Raw genomic sequence first — 14,288 nt, 5'->3', positions numbered from 1 at the left:
TCAACCAAGATTGCAACCTTCAAACACATGTCTCTTCCATTCTTAGTAAAGAATGAGTGGGGATTACACTAGGTTTGTGGTTGGGAGCTTAAGCCTCTGTCAATGCTTGTCCTCTACTTAAAATGCCTAGACTTGCATAGAAATATCAGTTCCTACTTCGTTTGACATGGTGTGATCTAAACCTTGATAGTATTCCATTATTTCCTTCAGTAGCATCTTTATTTCAGTTTGGCTATATATCTTATGCAGTTACTTTCCTGTGTCATATGAAAAGATAGTTAGGAATTGCAATTAGATTTATTTTACTTATCATGTGTATATGATTAGTTAGTCTATTCTGATCGTTCTTTCCAGCTTATCAAAAGATAGTTGAATCTTTTAGTTGGTAGTTAAGATCTTATCATGAAAATGCGGTTAATTAGTTAATTTTTGTTATTCCTTTCGCTTTACTTATATTCGATGAAAGAAAGAGTTTTAAGGTTTTTAGTCTTTAGAAAAATTTAGTTGTTACATATGGTATTAGAGCTTTGGGTTCGACACTAAACCTCAGATTCACAATTAGCTGAAAATTGAAACAAAAATATTTGAAAAAGAGCATGAGGAGGACCCCAATGACGCCTTGAAAAAAACCTTGTTGTTCAGTTAAGGAATTCAAAATGAAATGACTTTATGAAGTTCTCGACTTCTTAATGTCCTGAAATCAAGAACTAGAATCTGCCTAGGGCACAATCTGTAAAAACCTAGGTTAGTCCGCATAAAACTATGTAGAGCACAAAAGTTAAACCAATGTACATAATAATTCCAATACTTCCTAGGGAAAATTAAAACCATGGTTTTAATAATTCTTACCCGCCTAGGGCGCATTTATAAAATCAATGTTCAAATGAGAAAAATTAAATCTAGGCACAATAGCATGAAACGTGTAACATAGTAGTCTCAAGAAGTGGGTGTAACAATGAGCGAGTCACAATTTATCACAAAGAGAATATAGTTGCAAACAATAATGGCACTCAGATTTGCCAGATCCTTGTAAAGTAATACAGAGAACGGAATAGCGTGAGGGAGTCCCACCGAAACTGTGATAGCCAAGTAGGGAAGGTCTTGCACTTTTGAAATGGTGAACAATACCAAACTCCAACAGGAATTCTCAATACAATAAAAATTATCCAAATCGCATACTAATAACTTCCTACATGCCACACATAAATACCCCTTCGGAGAAAACTCTCGGGGGTTTACATAAGAATGCCAACACTGCAAACACCTATGGACCCCTTTATTAATTAAATCAATTAATTAAATAAGTCCTTGTGATATTATTTAATTTTTAGGACCATTTAGTTAATTGACCTAATTAAAATATCTTAAAGAAATTGCGGACATTACAATGCATCCATCACAACGGAACAACCTATCCTCATCCAAGAATACCTCGTGTCTTCTATTACCAAACTCACATTCAATTATGCTTTGTTAAGATGGGGTAGTGCGCAGCTTATGATCTCTAGGGGGGTTTACAAAAGAGGGACCAACATTAGCTACATTTTGGATTATTTTTTGAGATAAAGAGAATGAGCCACATGAAATGGGATGGAGAATGGGCATAAAAAAAAATGAACAATGGAAGTCTCTGTCAATTCCTATGTCTGTACATTGAACAAATTTGAAATTAACCATGGCTGCCCACTATTGCTAGCCTTCCTGTTTCCTTTTTCAAGTTTTTTGGTTTCCACACTATGCATGGCACTACTACTAGATGACATAGATGGCCGTTAGTGCTGATGCATTGGCAAGTGAAAACATTTAGACTTGTTTTCAGCCTCTATATGTAATCTATGATACTCTAACTTCACATCCTTCTCTAGATTTTTACAAATTTTAACTCCTTTGCCTGAAACACCCAAGAAATGGGACCACACCCTTGTGCAGTTCCCTCTGATTCCACTTTTTCAAATTTGACACACACACACCCGACTTCCACCTAATACTTTCTCTATGACATGTATAAGATGAACAAGGCAAAGGAGAGGTTTTTTGGGGTTCAAAGGGCCTTGTGCAAAGTCCATATACAACAACCAAGGGGATCTCAAACTTGTTATCTGCATGGTGCTTCACTCACAACACTTCTACTACCACCCCTAATTGCAACTTCTTGCCCTTGCGATTCTTCATCATTATTACCATTGCTACTGCTGCTCATGTTAAATGAGTGTAACGCAAGCTCAAAATACTGAAATGTAAAGTATGTAATAAAGTATTATTGAAAACATCACCTTTGAGGGGCCATTTATAGAAGTATTCAATGAGGTTGGAAAAAAGGAATATGATTTTAAATAATTTGATTTGCACATGAACAAAATAGAATCAAGTGGGAAAAAATATATGAAGCGTCTTTATGGAAATGATTTCATTATGTGATTGATGAATTTGCTTGTGTTCTTGTGAAGACTTGGGGTTTCCAAGGGTTTCAGCATTTTCTTGAAGAACTGAGAATTCTTCTATGTTATTGCTGCCATTTGAGTTGGTGAAATATCCAGTGATTTTGGCACTCAAGTGAGCTTCATTCAGAAGTTCTATTTGTGCTTTAAAATGAAGTAATTCTTCTAGGGTTTGAAGGATTAGAAGGTATATCTACAACAGACCTGGAGATTCATTCTTGGCAGCCATTCTTCTCAGATTTAACTATTTAATAGAGGCTACAGTACCTGTGAATAGCGATGCTACAATACTTTGAACAGTAGCTGCTATAGTAACTTCCTTTTGGCATGTGGGGTTTCTATCAAGCTATGGTTAAAGTTTGTCAAGTACAGATTGCATACTTGTTGGAGAAATGCCCATTTGTAGTTCCAAAATTTGCTGTTATAAAAGTTTCAGACTTGCAGTTAATTTCAGTTTTTCTCTGTTCTTTATATGTGCAAGTATCTACATTGTTATTACTTGCATCTCTTTCAATTAAAGGAAGTTGGGACTTAACATGTCAAGTGTTCATTAAAATGTCCTTTGGCTGTAGGTTTATTAGATTGCATGCCAAGTGTTTGTGAAAATGCCCTTTGGCTATAGATGCTTATTTTACATGTAGAAATCATATGTTTGCATTCAAAAAATAAAAAAGGATTGAATTTGCATTCTAGTTCTTTGCCTGAACTTCTCAATAATCATTTGCAAACATCTAAACTACATTGGAAACTATTTCAAGCAAGCAAAAACAATCTGAAAATATATGGTGCAAGATAAAGGTTTCACACAAATTGTTTTACAAAATGTTACACATCTAAAAAGTAAAGCAATTTGGTGTTTGTCAGAGTTAGAATCAGCAGGGGTACATACTGTAGAGATTGAAGAAGAAATAAATGCTCAAACGAAAACTAAGTGTCTATGTAGAGAACCTAAGAAGTTTTAGGAGAACTTAGTTGTTATAGATAGTAGAAGTGCCAAATGATGAAGAAAAATTAGAGGATGGAACCCAAACATGATACTTTACATGGTGATGGAAATTTCTCCCACGAGTATCAAGGTTTTATTGTCATCTCTCCTGGTATCAATTGTGGTAGTGGGTGGATCCTCAGAGACAGGTGTTGCATCTCCTACATTTAGGTGCCTAAAAAATTGTTATAAATTGTTATTTCCATTAAGTGATGAGTTCTTTATTCTTCTGCAAATGTTCAAATGTATTCTGGTCAGTTATGAATTCTGAAGGCACTTCCTTTTCCTGACCATCATCTTCATGACTTCAACTGCCAGGGGTTGAAAAGACAAAACATTAAAATTTAACTATGGTGGTGATGTGTGAGCCTAATGTTAAATAGATATTTTTAAGTAATAAGGTTAAAAGGGTTAAAACTATAAGGCTATGAAAGGCTGTGAACTTGCAATGGTTACAATTGTGTAATGTCCCCACTTTAGCAGTAAACCAAGTGTGTGTGCATTAGCCTAGTTCTACATGGTTCCGGGGGCTAACGAAGGGTTTAAAGCTAGGTTGCCGGTTCGTGGTTCGGTTTTGGGTTCGGGTTCAAGAACTGGTTCGCTGGTTCGACGAAATTTTGGAAAGGGGTTTGGGTTCGTTTGGGTTCGTTAGTACAAAAACATGTAAAAATTAAAAAAAAAATATATATATATATACATTTTTATGAAGCATGAGTTAAAATTAGAATATAGCATAGTACCATAAACACATTTAAAACTTTAAAACAGCATAAACAATAACATATCAATGTATAATGGTGAGCATACCATCATATAGTAACATAGTTCAATCAACTTCAACATCAAAGATGAAAGATTCAAAACATTTAAAATGGTGTCATTGTTTCACGTTCAAGTGTCATTGTTTCACGTTCAATGTTTAACAGTAACTAATAGAATGAAAATCTATTAAAATTCTGAATTTCTAGTTCTAAGTTCTTCATTCTTCATCTTCATCTTCTTCATATTCATCTTCTTCTTCTTCATCTTCTTCTTCATCTCCTCCTTCGCCTATGCTATTACTTGCACCAAGGCCAATGGGATCAGCAGTAGAATCAACAATGGTATTGACATCAAAGTCATCAAAATCATCAATTGTAAGCGCAATGGAAGCATCCAAGTCCGCAATCTCTGCATCTACATCCCACTTCTTTGTCTCCCCTTCTTTGTATTCTTGACTCTTGTGCGAAAGAAGGCGCAAGTTGTTATGCACAAATACCAGGTTCTCGGCTCTTTTTGATTGCAACCTATTGCGCTTCACCAAGTGGATGAAAGAATAGGTGCTCCAATTTCTTTCTGATGTAGAAGAACTAGCAACCTATAAAGACAACATAAGGTAGGCAATTAAAAAGGAATTAATTCAATCTTATTAAAAAATTCTTTTGAAGATAAAGTGAGCTAATTAAAAAATAAAATAAAACTTACTTGTGATATAACTTTGATTGCAAGGGGCTGCAATGTTTGGAATTTTTGGCCATGGAGGTACCACCAACCATGAGCATGCTTCTTGAACCGATGACGAAGAGCATCATTACTTAGACCTGTAGCATTGACAAATGCTATGAACTCATCCATGATTAGATCTCTTATATCATCATCAGGAAATATTCTTCTAAATGCTGCCTGGTACCCCTTAGACACTTCCATATCTCTATATGGTGGCAACCTTCCTGGTAGATCACAATATTGTGAGCTATAGTATTTGGGGGTCAAGGCATAGGCAAGCAAATGTAATGGAGTGGTCATTTTGTTCCATCTTTCATTAATAATTTTTTGCACTTGTTTGAAAAATGTCTCTTGCGGATCTTGCTCCTGCTCATTTATAACTTGCCTGATCTTCTCAATCATTGAGTCTATGCCATCATAGATCTCTCCAAGGCAAGGCCTATCCATGTTAGTGTACCTAAGCATGCTCATAATGGGCTCGGTGATCTTAAGGAGATATTCCACACGTTCCCACCATGAGTCAGCCAATAGCCTATCCTTTATTTTGTTTGCCCTTTCAGTGTTCTTTTGCTTCCATACACCCCAATTGTTGCTGATTACCATACCTTGAAGTGCATCTTTCACTTGCACAAGTCGTCTTAAGATGATTATATGTGATGCAAAACGGGTCTCAGCAACCTGTGACATAAATTAGAGCAAAAAACAACTATTAGATACATATTTTAGAAAACTAAGAAAAGTATACACATTGGCAATTGCACAAGTAAAATATGAAAAATCAGAAATTGTCAAATATTAAAAATTAAATTACTAATTTGAGTTCAAGTTCATTTACTTTCAATAGCTCCAATTTTGAGTAGTTCCTGAAAAGAGATTGAGTCATGTGGTGGTTTGTGACAAACATTTGTATGTCCTCAGCCTCTTCATACATTGTCTTGATCCACTCAATTTGGTTCCCAATCTTTTTTAGCATAAGATTGAGTGAATGGACTGCACAAGGTGTCCAAAAGATATGTGGATATCGTGATTCAACCAACAAACCTGCTGCTCTACAATTCTTTGCGTTGTCCGTTATGACTTGGACAACGTTTCTTGCTCCCACTTGTTTCAATGGCCTCAATTAAGATATCAACAATAAATGGCCCATCTTTTACTTTGCCCTCACAATCCACCGCTTTCAGAAACATTGCCCCTTTAGGGGACACCGCAAGGACATTGATCAAGGGACGGTTCCTAGGATCCTTCCAGCCATCTGAAACAATTGTCACCCCTGTCTCAACCCATGAGTCCCTTATGGGCTTCAATTGATTTTCAACCCGTTGGACCTCATCATCCAACAAGGTGGTGCGAACTTTCTCATACCCGGGGCCACAATACCCTTTTGGAGCTTCATTGGCACCCCTCAACATGTCCTTCCAAAATGGAGAGCGGACAACATTAAAAGACAACCCATTTGTATAGAGGCATCTTCCCACCTTAATGTCAGCAATTTCCTGGGCCTTGTTTTGAAAAGAAGTTTCTATTGGCCCCTTTCTTTTGTGTACAATGGGGATAGATTTAGTGCCAGTGTCCATTGTAGTATTGAAGAAGGGGTGGTCTTGTACAATAACATCTGAGGGGGCCTGCATTCCCTTAGCTTTTTTACTTTTATTGCTACTACTACCGAGTTCTATTGCCCTGCGTCCTTCTCTCTCTTCTGCTGCCTCATGCTCTTCAATATATTTTAACACGGTGTGATTTGGTATAGGGACACCATTTTTGCCAGGGCATTTCTTGACTCCTCTTCTAGCATAACCACATAGATGGCCTACCACACGATAATAAGAACTATTTCTTTCTACATCACATCCTCGACATCTCCAACGGAATGCACCACCTCCTGGAATGGGTTTTATAATGTCTACATACTTCCATAGAGGAGAATCGGAGTTGGTTTCCATTCTTTGTTCGGTGTTGCCTATTGATGAAGAGGTAGATGACATTAATTTCGAACCTTTCCCTATGGCAAGAAATTACTAATTAGATATATGTTCATAATCTATATGCTAGAAAATGACGAATTTTGAAATAATGGAAAAGATTCAAGAACTTAGAACATATAAAGATTGAAACAGAAATGAATTTTTTTTGGAAAAACTAGAACAAAACAATAGTAAATAGAATAAGATCTTACCTCTTAGTCCTTTTCCAGCCATTGCAAGTTTGCAAATGTGTATAAATGATGCACAAACACTTCAAGAACACCAACAAGTATTGCTTCAAACTCCTCCTTGCACAACCGGATGCTTGCTCAAAAACTTATGTGCTCTCCTTCAAGGCAAAACAACCTATTTAGAAACATCAAATGACTATGAGAGAGCAAAAAACCAATTCATAACACCTTTTTAGGGTACGTGGACTCCAAAAATTATAAAAAAATGCAAATAAGTCACTTTATTTCCGCGTCCATGGGTGGGTTCTTGGTTGGGTTCGAACCTGGTTCGATTTTCCCAGCCTGGTCCGCCCGGGTTCGAACCATGGTTTGAACCAGGATTCGAAAATTGAACCCTGGTCGAACCCTAGTAGAACCGGACCAGAATCTCGAACCGGTTCGAACCAGTTCGAGGTCCGGAGGGGGGGGAGGGGTACCCGTGTAACTTAGGTTTAAAGGGATCCTAGAGTGTTTTGGCCTAGTTATCTCTAGTTTTGGCCAAAACGGAGTTGATTTACTTAGTCTCAGGCATACTTACTATTTTTAGTAAGTCAACAGGACACAGGGGAGGCTAATTTTGGTGATTGGATTTGATACTCCTCGGTGAGAGCTTTCCAACAAGCTATCACTCGTGTTGTTCAGAGTCCGATAGCTAATATATTTTTATGCATAAAGTATTATTAAAGTAACATTTAATTTAGTTGTAAAATATTAAAGTGTTACTTTAATATTAAATTTTATGGGAATGTGTGCAAATCAAAAGGGGCGCCTAAAGGGAGACATAAGTGAATATTTTAATATATTTCATATTGCACATCTTTTATCCCACATTGCTCATGAGAGTTGAATCGACCCTTGGAGAAAGAATAAAAGAGAGCGTTAGTGGCTTCATTCGGTAGGTTGAATATGAGAAGAAAATTGATGTGTGAGTTGCAGATCCATTCTTGGCATTTGAGGACGTCTATCCTCTTTTGTGACATTCTAGATGTCATTCCCTCAGGGTTTGGCCTTTGAAATTCATTGCTATCAGCTTCATTAATAGGCAGATTGGGCACATTTCCAGCTACAGGCAGATTGGGTGTTTGCTCATATCATCCTCGCTTCTTGTCCGATGCTTATGCCATTATGAAGGGATGATTTTATGAGGATCTTGGACTGATTGAAGATAGATTATATTGTAGTAGCACTGTAGCACAGCACTATTCATGTTATTGTAGCGCAACACTATTTACGTTACTGTAGTGTGACACTATTCACGTAACTGTAGCACGACACTATTCATGTTATTGTAGCAGCAAGATCGGAAGTCATAACTAGAACATTATATTATAATGCTGGAGTAATTAGTGAGTTGAAAAGTCTGTTATGTATTTGATTTTATTAGTTTGAAAAATAATATTATTTTAATAGTAGTTCAATCTTCAGTTTGCATATTATTATAAATTCCTTCTTGTTCATGTTATGTGATTTCAAATCTATGCAAAGACATAAAAACAAAATAATATTTTGCTTCCAGAGCCATTGCTATAAATGGGTTCAAACATTTAACGTAGAAATAAAAGGTTGGATGCAAATTATCTGACTAAATTCCTATCAGCAGTTGATTTAGTTTTTGGGCATTTCTAAGGTGCCCATTACAAATCGAGCAAACGTTATTGGCTATATCCAACAAGAGAATAAGGGAAGACCCTTGTTCTGTGCATGAGTATTTAAGTCATAATGCAAGGGAGTCGACAAAACAATCAGAAGAAACAAAAGAACTGAAATAACAGCTCATTACAGCTGAGAGGCAAGTAGCAACTGAGCCTAAGAACATCTCAACAGAGATAAAATGTGGCCCTAATCAATGATACATTGTCTACATGCTTTTGTTTTGTTTCAATAAAAGGTTTCAGATAATATAATCTTGTTTTGTCTCAAAAGAATTTATATCACGCTAAGACCATACATGCACAGTAGAATTTGGTTGTCTATAGAGGGTTCAATAGTGCTACATTGCCATCATTGGTAAAGAAGCCTGGGTTTTCTGTTTTGGAAGTGTGACAACAATGGGTGTTTCATTCATTGAGCAGTATGTTTATCAATAATGGGTGTTTCATTCATCGAGCAGTATGTTTATTCATTGTGGCTAAGCCTTGGAACAGTTTCCTACCCTGTCTAAATCCCATGTCCATACTTCATAATCTTCACCAGAGTGCTTGGTACTAAACACCTTTTCTTGAGTGTAGTTTGTTTATAATTCAATTTGTTCTCTCTCTCTCTCTCACTGCAAAGATACATTTATTTATTGTTTACACTCTCATTAGTTGTAGATCTGCTCCTAAATATAAGTATCATTGCATATTCACTGTTGTGATTTACTCATATACACCTTAACTTATCCTGTTGTGAAAATGAGCTTATGAATTAGAACATTACTGGGTTAATGATGATGAAACTCTCATTGCTACTCATAATAGAGTTGAATTCAATTTGATTTATGGTCTTTCTACTTGCTTTTACTGTAGTGATGGTTTCTTCTTTTCTAAAGATAATCTCAAAAAATAATGCTCTGTAGTCCTTATTTGATTGGTTAGTCATATTCCTTATGTTAATGAAGACTAAGGCTTTTTCCTGGAGAATGTGTTCAATGAAGGGCCCTTGTATGCCATGGGTGCAGTCTGGTCACTCAAGTTAGAAGCAAGCAATTTTTTTTTGAGCATCATGATTCTTCACTAAACTCAGCAGCACTGAAATTGAAAACAACGAAGCGGCAGCAGTTAATCAGCTTCAGTCTATGGGAGTTTCTGTGCTGTTTGATGTCGCTTGTCCTGTTAGTATTGTTTTTACTTTTTTGTTATTCTCTTGTCTCCGCTTTGCTTGGGTTTGCTGTTTTTATTGCTGCAGCTTGGCTGCTTCTGGACTGTTTTTATGTCATTTATGTTGGCATAGCTTGTAAAAGAGTGGAGGCCCTTTCAGAAATCTCTTTTTTCATCTTTAGTAAAAAAAACGATAATACTTTTTTGAGTTTCAACCTTTTGACAACAGGACATATCTATTTTTTTGGTTATATCACCATCAGACATTATATGCCATTGTCACATGTTCAGTGTACTTTAGTTTCACATCCATTGTTTCTTTATTCCAAATTCTATTAGAAGGATTCATTTAGTTCCTTATATATTTGTTGGCATTCATTCTTAGGACATCAACTTGTTTTGTTCAACATGTTTTAGCTTGGTAATATGGAGATGCATCTCTCACCCGCTTAGGTGCATCTCAGAGGTGGGGACATGTCTTCAATACTGAGATGTCCTCAGAAATGTCTTGACGTGCATGGTTCTTTTGGCCACTGTCTCTCACTCTCTCTTGATCAGAAATTGATGTATCTAGCCTTAAAACTTAGGGCAAAACATGTTAAAAGGCAAAAAGGAGACAAGTAAATAAAATAAACCTGCATAATGTTTCATGCTGATACTTTGGACGATACGAAAATTCATGCAAAGTTATAGTGATCGGAGTTACTGATGATGTAGACTTTTTGAGAGGGGCATAAACTGTTTTATGACTGATTTCTTGTCATAATAGTCTAAACAGATATTGCCTTTACTACTTACCATTCTTGTATGATTGATATACTATTCTTGTTTCAAAGTTCTATTTCATGATATTTTCTCAAAATTATTAAATTGTATTTAAAAAATATGTCACCTCCAAGTAACTTGGTTTCTCAGTTTTGAAAATTGGATACACCATTATGGGTAACAGTCTGTAGTGTATCCAAGTACCTGGTGACCACGCTTCTTAGATACCTCTAAGTTTGGCTTTTCTGTTTCCGACAAGACATTGTGAATTTTCTTTCCGTCTAAAGCAGTGTTACCCCGACGCGGGGGTGCGGGGGGACGTCGGGACGAGTTTCGGGGAGGGAAAAAAAAAGCCTCAATTTGGGGACGGCGGGGGTGCGGCGGTGGGAGAGCGGAGGGGGGGTGGGGGGGGGGGTAGGGGAGGAGGGGGAATGGAGGGAGGGGGTTGCATAATATATATATATAATATATATGACTGAAAATGCTAATTATGAAATGATACTTCAATATATTATATAACATTAACATACCAAATATAGTTGAATACAATGAAAAGAGAAAATTGAAATTTGATTCACAAACCATAAGTTGAAACTTGAAACTTGAAACTTCATAACCATTACTAATGACCATTTAACAAATCAACTTAGTTCAAGATGCAAGATTCAAAATTCATTCTTCAAATATGATTCAATGAATATCATATATCATAAAGATGCTCATGATGACAATGAGCCGAATAGCATGAAACAATGAAATAATAATAATGTATTATAGCCATATCAAAGTGAGTACCCATGAAGCACCCTGCAAGCACTCGGGAATCACCCAGGAAGCACCCCGCGAGCACCCAGGAAGCACCCTGCAAGCACTCGAGAAGCACCCAGGAAGCACCTCGCGAGCACCTAGGAAGCACCCGCGCACCCAAGCACCCAAGCACTGCATCCCCCCCGGGTGCTTGACGGGTGCGGCGGGGGTGCGGCAGCAGAAAAACTCCCGGCGGGGGTACTCGGGTGCGTGACGCACCTGCACCGGGTGCTTACGCGCACCGGGTGCGCCGGGGTTTTGACCTGGGTGCACTCACCCGGGTTACACTGTTTTTGAATGAAGTTCTATTCCTGTTTTATTCATGTCCTGCAGATCATGTTTATTATAATTAATGTGGATTTGACAAGTATCAATAGACACATTGTGACCTGATTTCCACTGTGTGATTTTACTTGCAGTGCCTGAACTCCAGGGTGAACCTGAAAACATTTCAAAGGAAAAGGCTCGCTTGGCATCACGACAGGTTTGCTGTTTCATTGTATTTTAGCTAATCTTCAACTAGTTTATGTGTATAAAATAGTTTTTTAAATATCTAAAATAATAAATAAGTTGTGCTGCATGATGCTCTATTGGTTTCCATACTACAGCTGAGAAACCTGAATTCCTATAAATATGTATATTTTCTTGTGCTTGTTTTTTAGTTTTTGAATTGTTTTAAATGTTTTCGTCATGTTTTCCAAGTTAGCTTGTACATGCATTGCACAACTTGGCTTGACAAATCTTGCTCGACTTTATGAAAGGTAAATGGACCAGTGCTTGTTGAAGACACATGCCTCTGTTTCAATGCTCTGAAAGGTCTTCCAGGTAAGATCACTCTATTTTTTCCATTGTTCATTTGACTCAAAAATAAGCTTGGATTTATTTATAGACTCAGATTTCTGGGATGAATTGGTAATATGTCTTTTATTTAACGACATAGTGATTCTGTCTTACAGGCCCCTACATGTAAGCTCTTTTATAACCATACGAGTTTCAACACCTATATTGGCTGTAAGATAATGTATAAAATCAATTCATAGATTTCCAATTGATTATGATGGATTTGAGTAGTTTGTCTTACTGTCATTAGATGTAACCTTCCTATTTGTCTCTCTATTTTATTCCATAACTCATATGGATCTCCCAACATGCTTTATGTACATTCTTTGAAAATGATTCTGGATCTTTGTATGTGAACAGATCATATATAATATTCTAAGGATTTGATTTCAAGACCTGATTGTTATATATTGTTGTTTTGACTGCAGTTCCTTTTTTGTCCATCAGAAACTCTCTGTCTGATTTTCTCTGAATTACGTTATCATTTGTAGTTGAAAATCTTTATTTAATACTACAACTTCCATGATTGTGTCACTGAATGCAGAAAGTGGTTCCTTGAGAAGATTGGTCATGAAGGTAATCAAGGCTGTGATTAGATTGTGGTCACATTCTGTTTTATCCTCTATTACCAATCCATAAATCTATTATCACTCATTAAACACAAAATTTTTGCAATTGTCATGTTGCAGGATTTCTGAATGTTTTTAATTGCAGGGTTGAACAATTTGCTCCATGCATACGAAGACAAATCTGCTTATGCTTTGTGCATCTTTTCTTTATCACTTAGGCCCGATTCTGAACCTCTAAGTTTTGTTGGAAAAACTGAGGTATGTTTAGCAGTTAGCTTATGCTTCAATAGTTATCAGAAATGTGGAATTAAATTTGTCATCTAAACTGAATTTTCTATGTGTTTTTTTTATGGAGTTACTAGTTAGTCCAATCTGTGTCAAAACTTCCAAGTTTCATGTCAATGAATGGGTTCTGATTTATTGTTGTTTCTACATCAGCAATTTCTGTGAACTTGACATAGTGCATCCAGGTGTAAAATTATTAACTGTGATCCTGCAATTATTTGTATTAATTATATCTGATATTATGTGCATGTTTCGTGAAAGAACCATATCTGGTAAATATTGTTCATTTAATGCCGGCTATAGGCTACATGGAATCTATTGATTTGCATTCTCTTTCCCTCGCAGTGTGTGGATCTTGTTATCTTAATTGGAAAATATTACTACTTCAAAGTTTCTATAGTAGCATCGCATATGCTTTCCAGATACATTTTATTTTGTATATAAAGTAGCCCTCCCATGATGTGCTCATGTATTTTGTTATTTTTCCTCTAGATTCCCTGAACTTCATAGTTTAGATTTGCGGTGATTCATTCATTTATATGTACCACTATCATATTTTTATCTTTAGGTGGTATTTTCACTGTTTGCTACGATGTAACGTGCAAACTGTCTTGCACCACCAAGGAACCCTTGGACAACAAGGCCAAATATGCACTAACAGATGAGCAACAATTTTTTTTGTTTATAAATGTAATCATTATACATCACTTATCATAATTCAGCTATCCAAAAGCAAGATCGTGTCATTAATCACACACACAAGAAGATCACCACAAACACATCCAAGAGCCCAGTGGCTCCAAAGAAAAAATTCCATAACAAGGTCCAAACAAGAATATTCCATGTCTAATATGCATGCTTAGTCCCTCATTCAGCATGTGAGTTCATCTAGGAACATTATGGAAAGATACCTAAACATCTTGGACCTTGCAACTAGCTAATGACACTAACTAGGAGGAGACGCTGTCAATTCGTGAAGGTGTCAATTGTCAGTCAAATTCCTGGACTGAGGTGTCTCAGAATAGTGAGGTGGAGGCAGGGATCCAAGGGTTGCAAACGTTGAATAATGTAGGCGCCGATTGAGTCAAGCATAGATGTTAGTTGACAAATAGGCTGTATGTGATG

General features: G+C 36.6%; 1 protein-coding gene and 1 long non-coding RNA gene across 2 annotated transcripts in view; one reads left to right on the top strand and one right to left on the bottom strand.

Moving 5' to 3' along the window:
* LOC149555615 (uncharacterized) overlaps positions 1-14,288 on the bottom strand; it is an 86,771-nt gene that overhangs the window by 47,557 nt on the left and 24,926 nt on the right. The window lies entirely within an intron of this gene.
* LOC149555616 (Inosine triphosphate pyrophosphatase family protein) overlaps positions 1-14,288 on the top strand; it is a 54,123-nt gene that overhangs the window by 15,591 nt on the left and 24,244 nt on the right. The window contains exons 2-6 of the mRNA XM_089833663.1: positions 11,889-11,953; positions 12,231-12,294; positions 12,426-12,435; positions 12,854-12,885; positions 13,024-13,136. Of these exons, the coding sequence (XP_089689789.1) occupies positions 11,889-11,953; positions 12,231-12,294; positions 12,426-12,435; positions 12,854-12,885; positions 13,024-13,136 (284 nt within the window). The remainder of the gene's footprint in view (positions 1-11,888; positions 11,954-12,230; positions 12,295-12,425; positions 12,436-12,853; positions 12,886-13,023; positions 13,137-14,288) is intronic.

This window comes from Cupressus sempervirens, chromosome 5 (genome assembly GCF_028749045.1).
Source record: "Cupressus sempervirens isolate cs-2001-9-10 chromosome 5, ASM2874904v1, whole genome shotgun sequence".
In the NCBI taxonomy this organism is placed as follows: Eukaryota; Viridiplantae; Streptophyta; class Pinopsida; order Cupressales; family Cupressaceae; genus Cupressus; species Cupressus sempervirens.
Note: the sequence above shows the minus strand (reverse complement) of the source record. Positions and strands in the feature narration are given on the sequence as shown.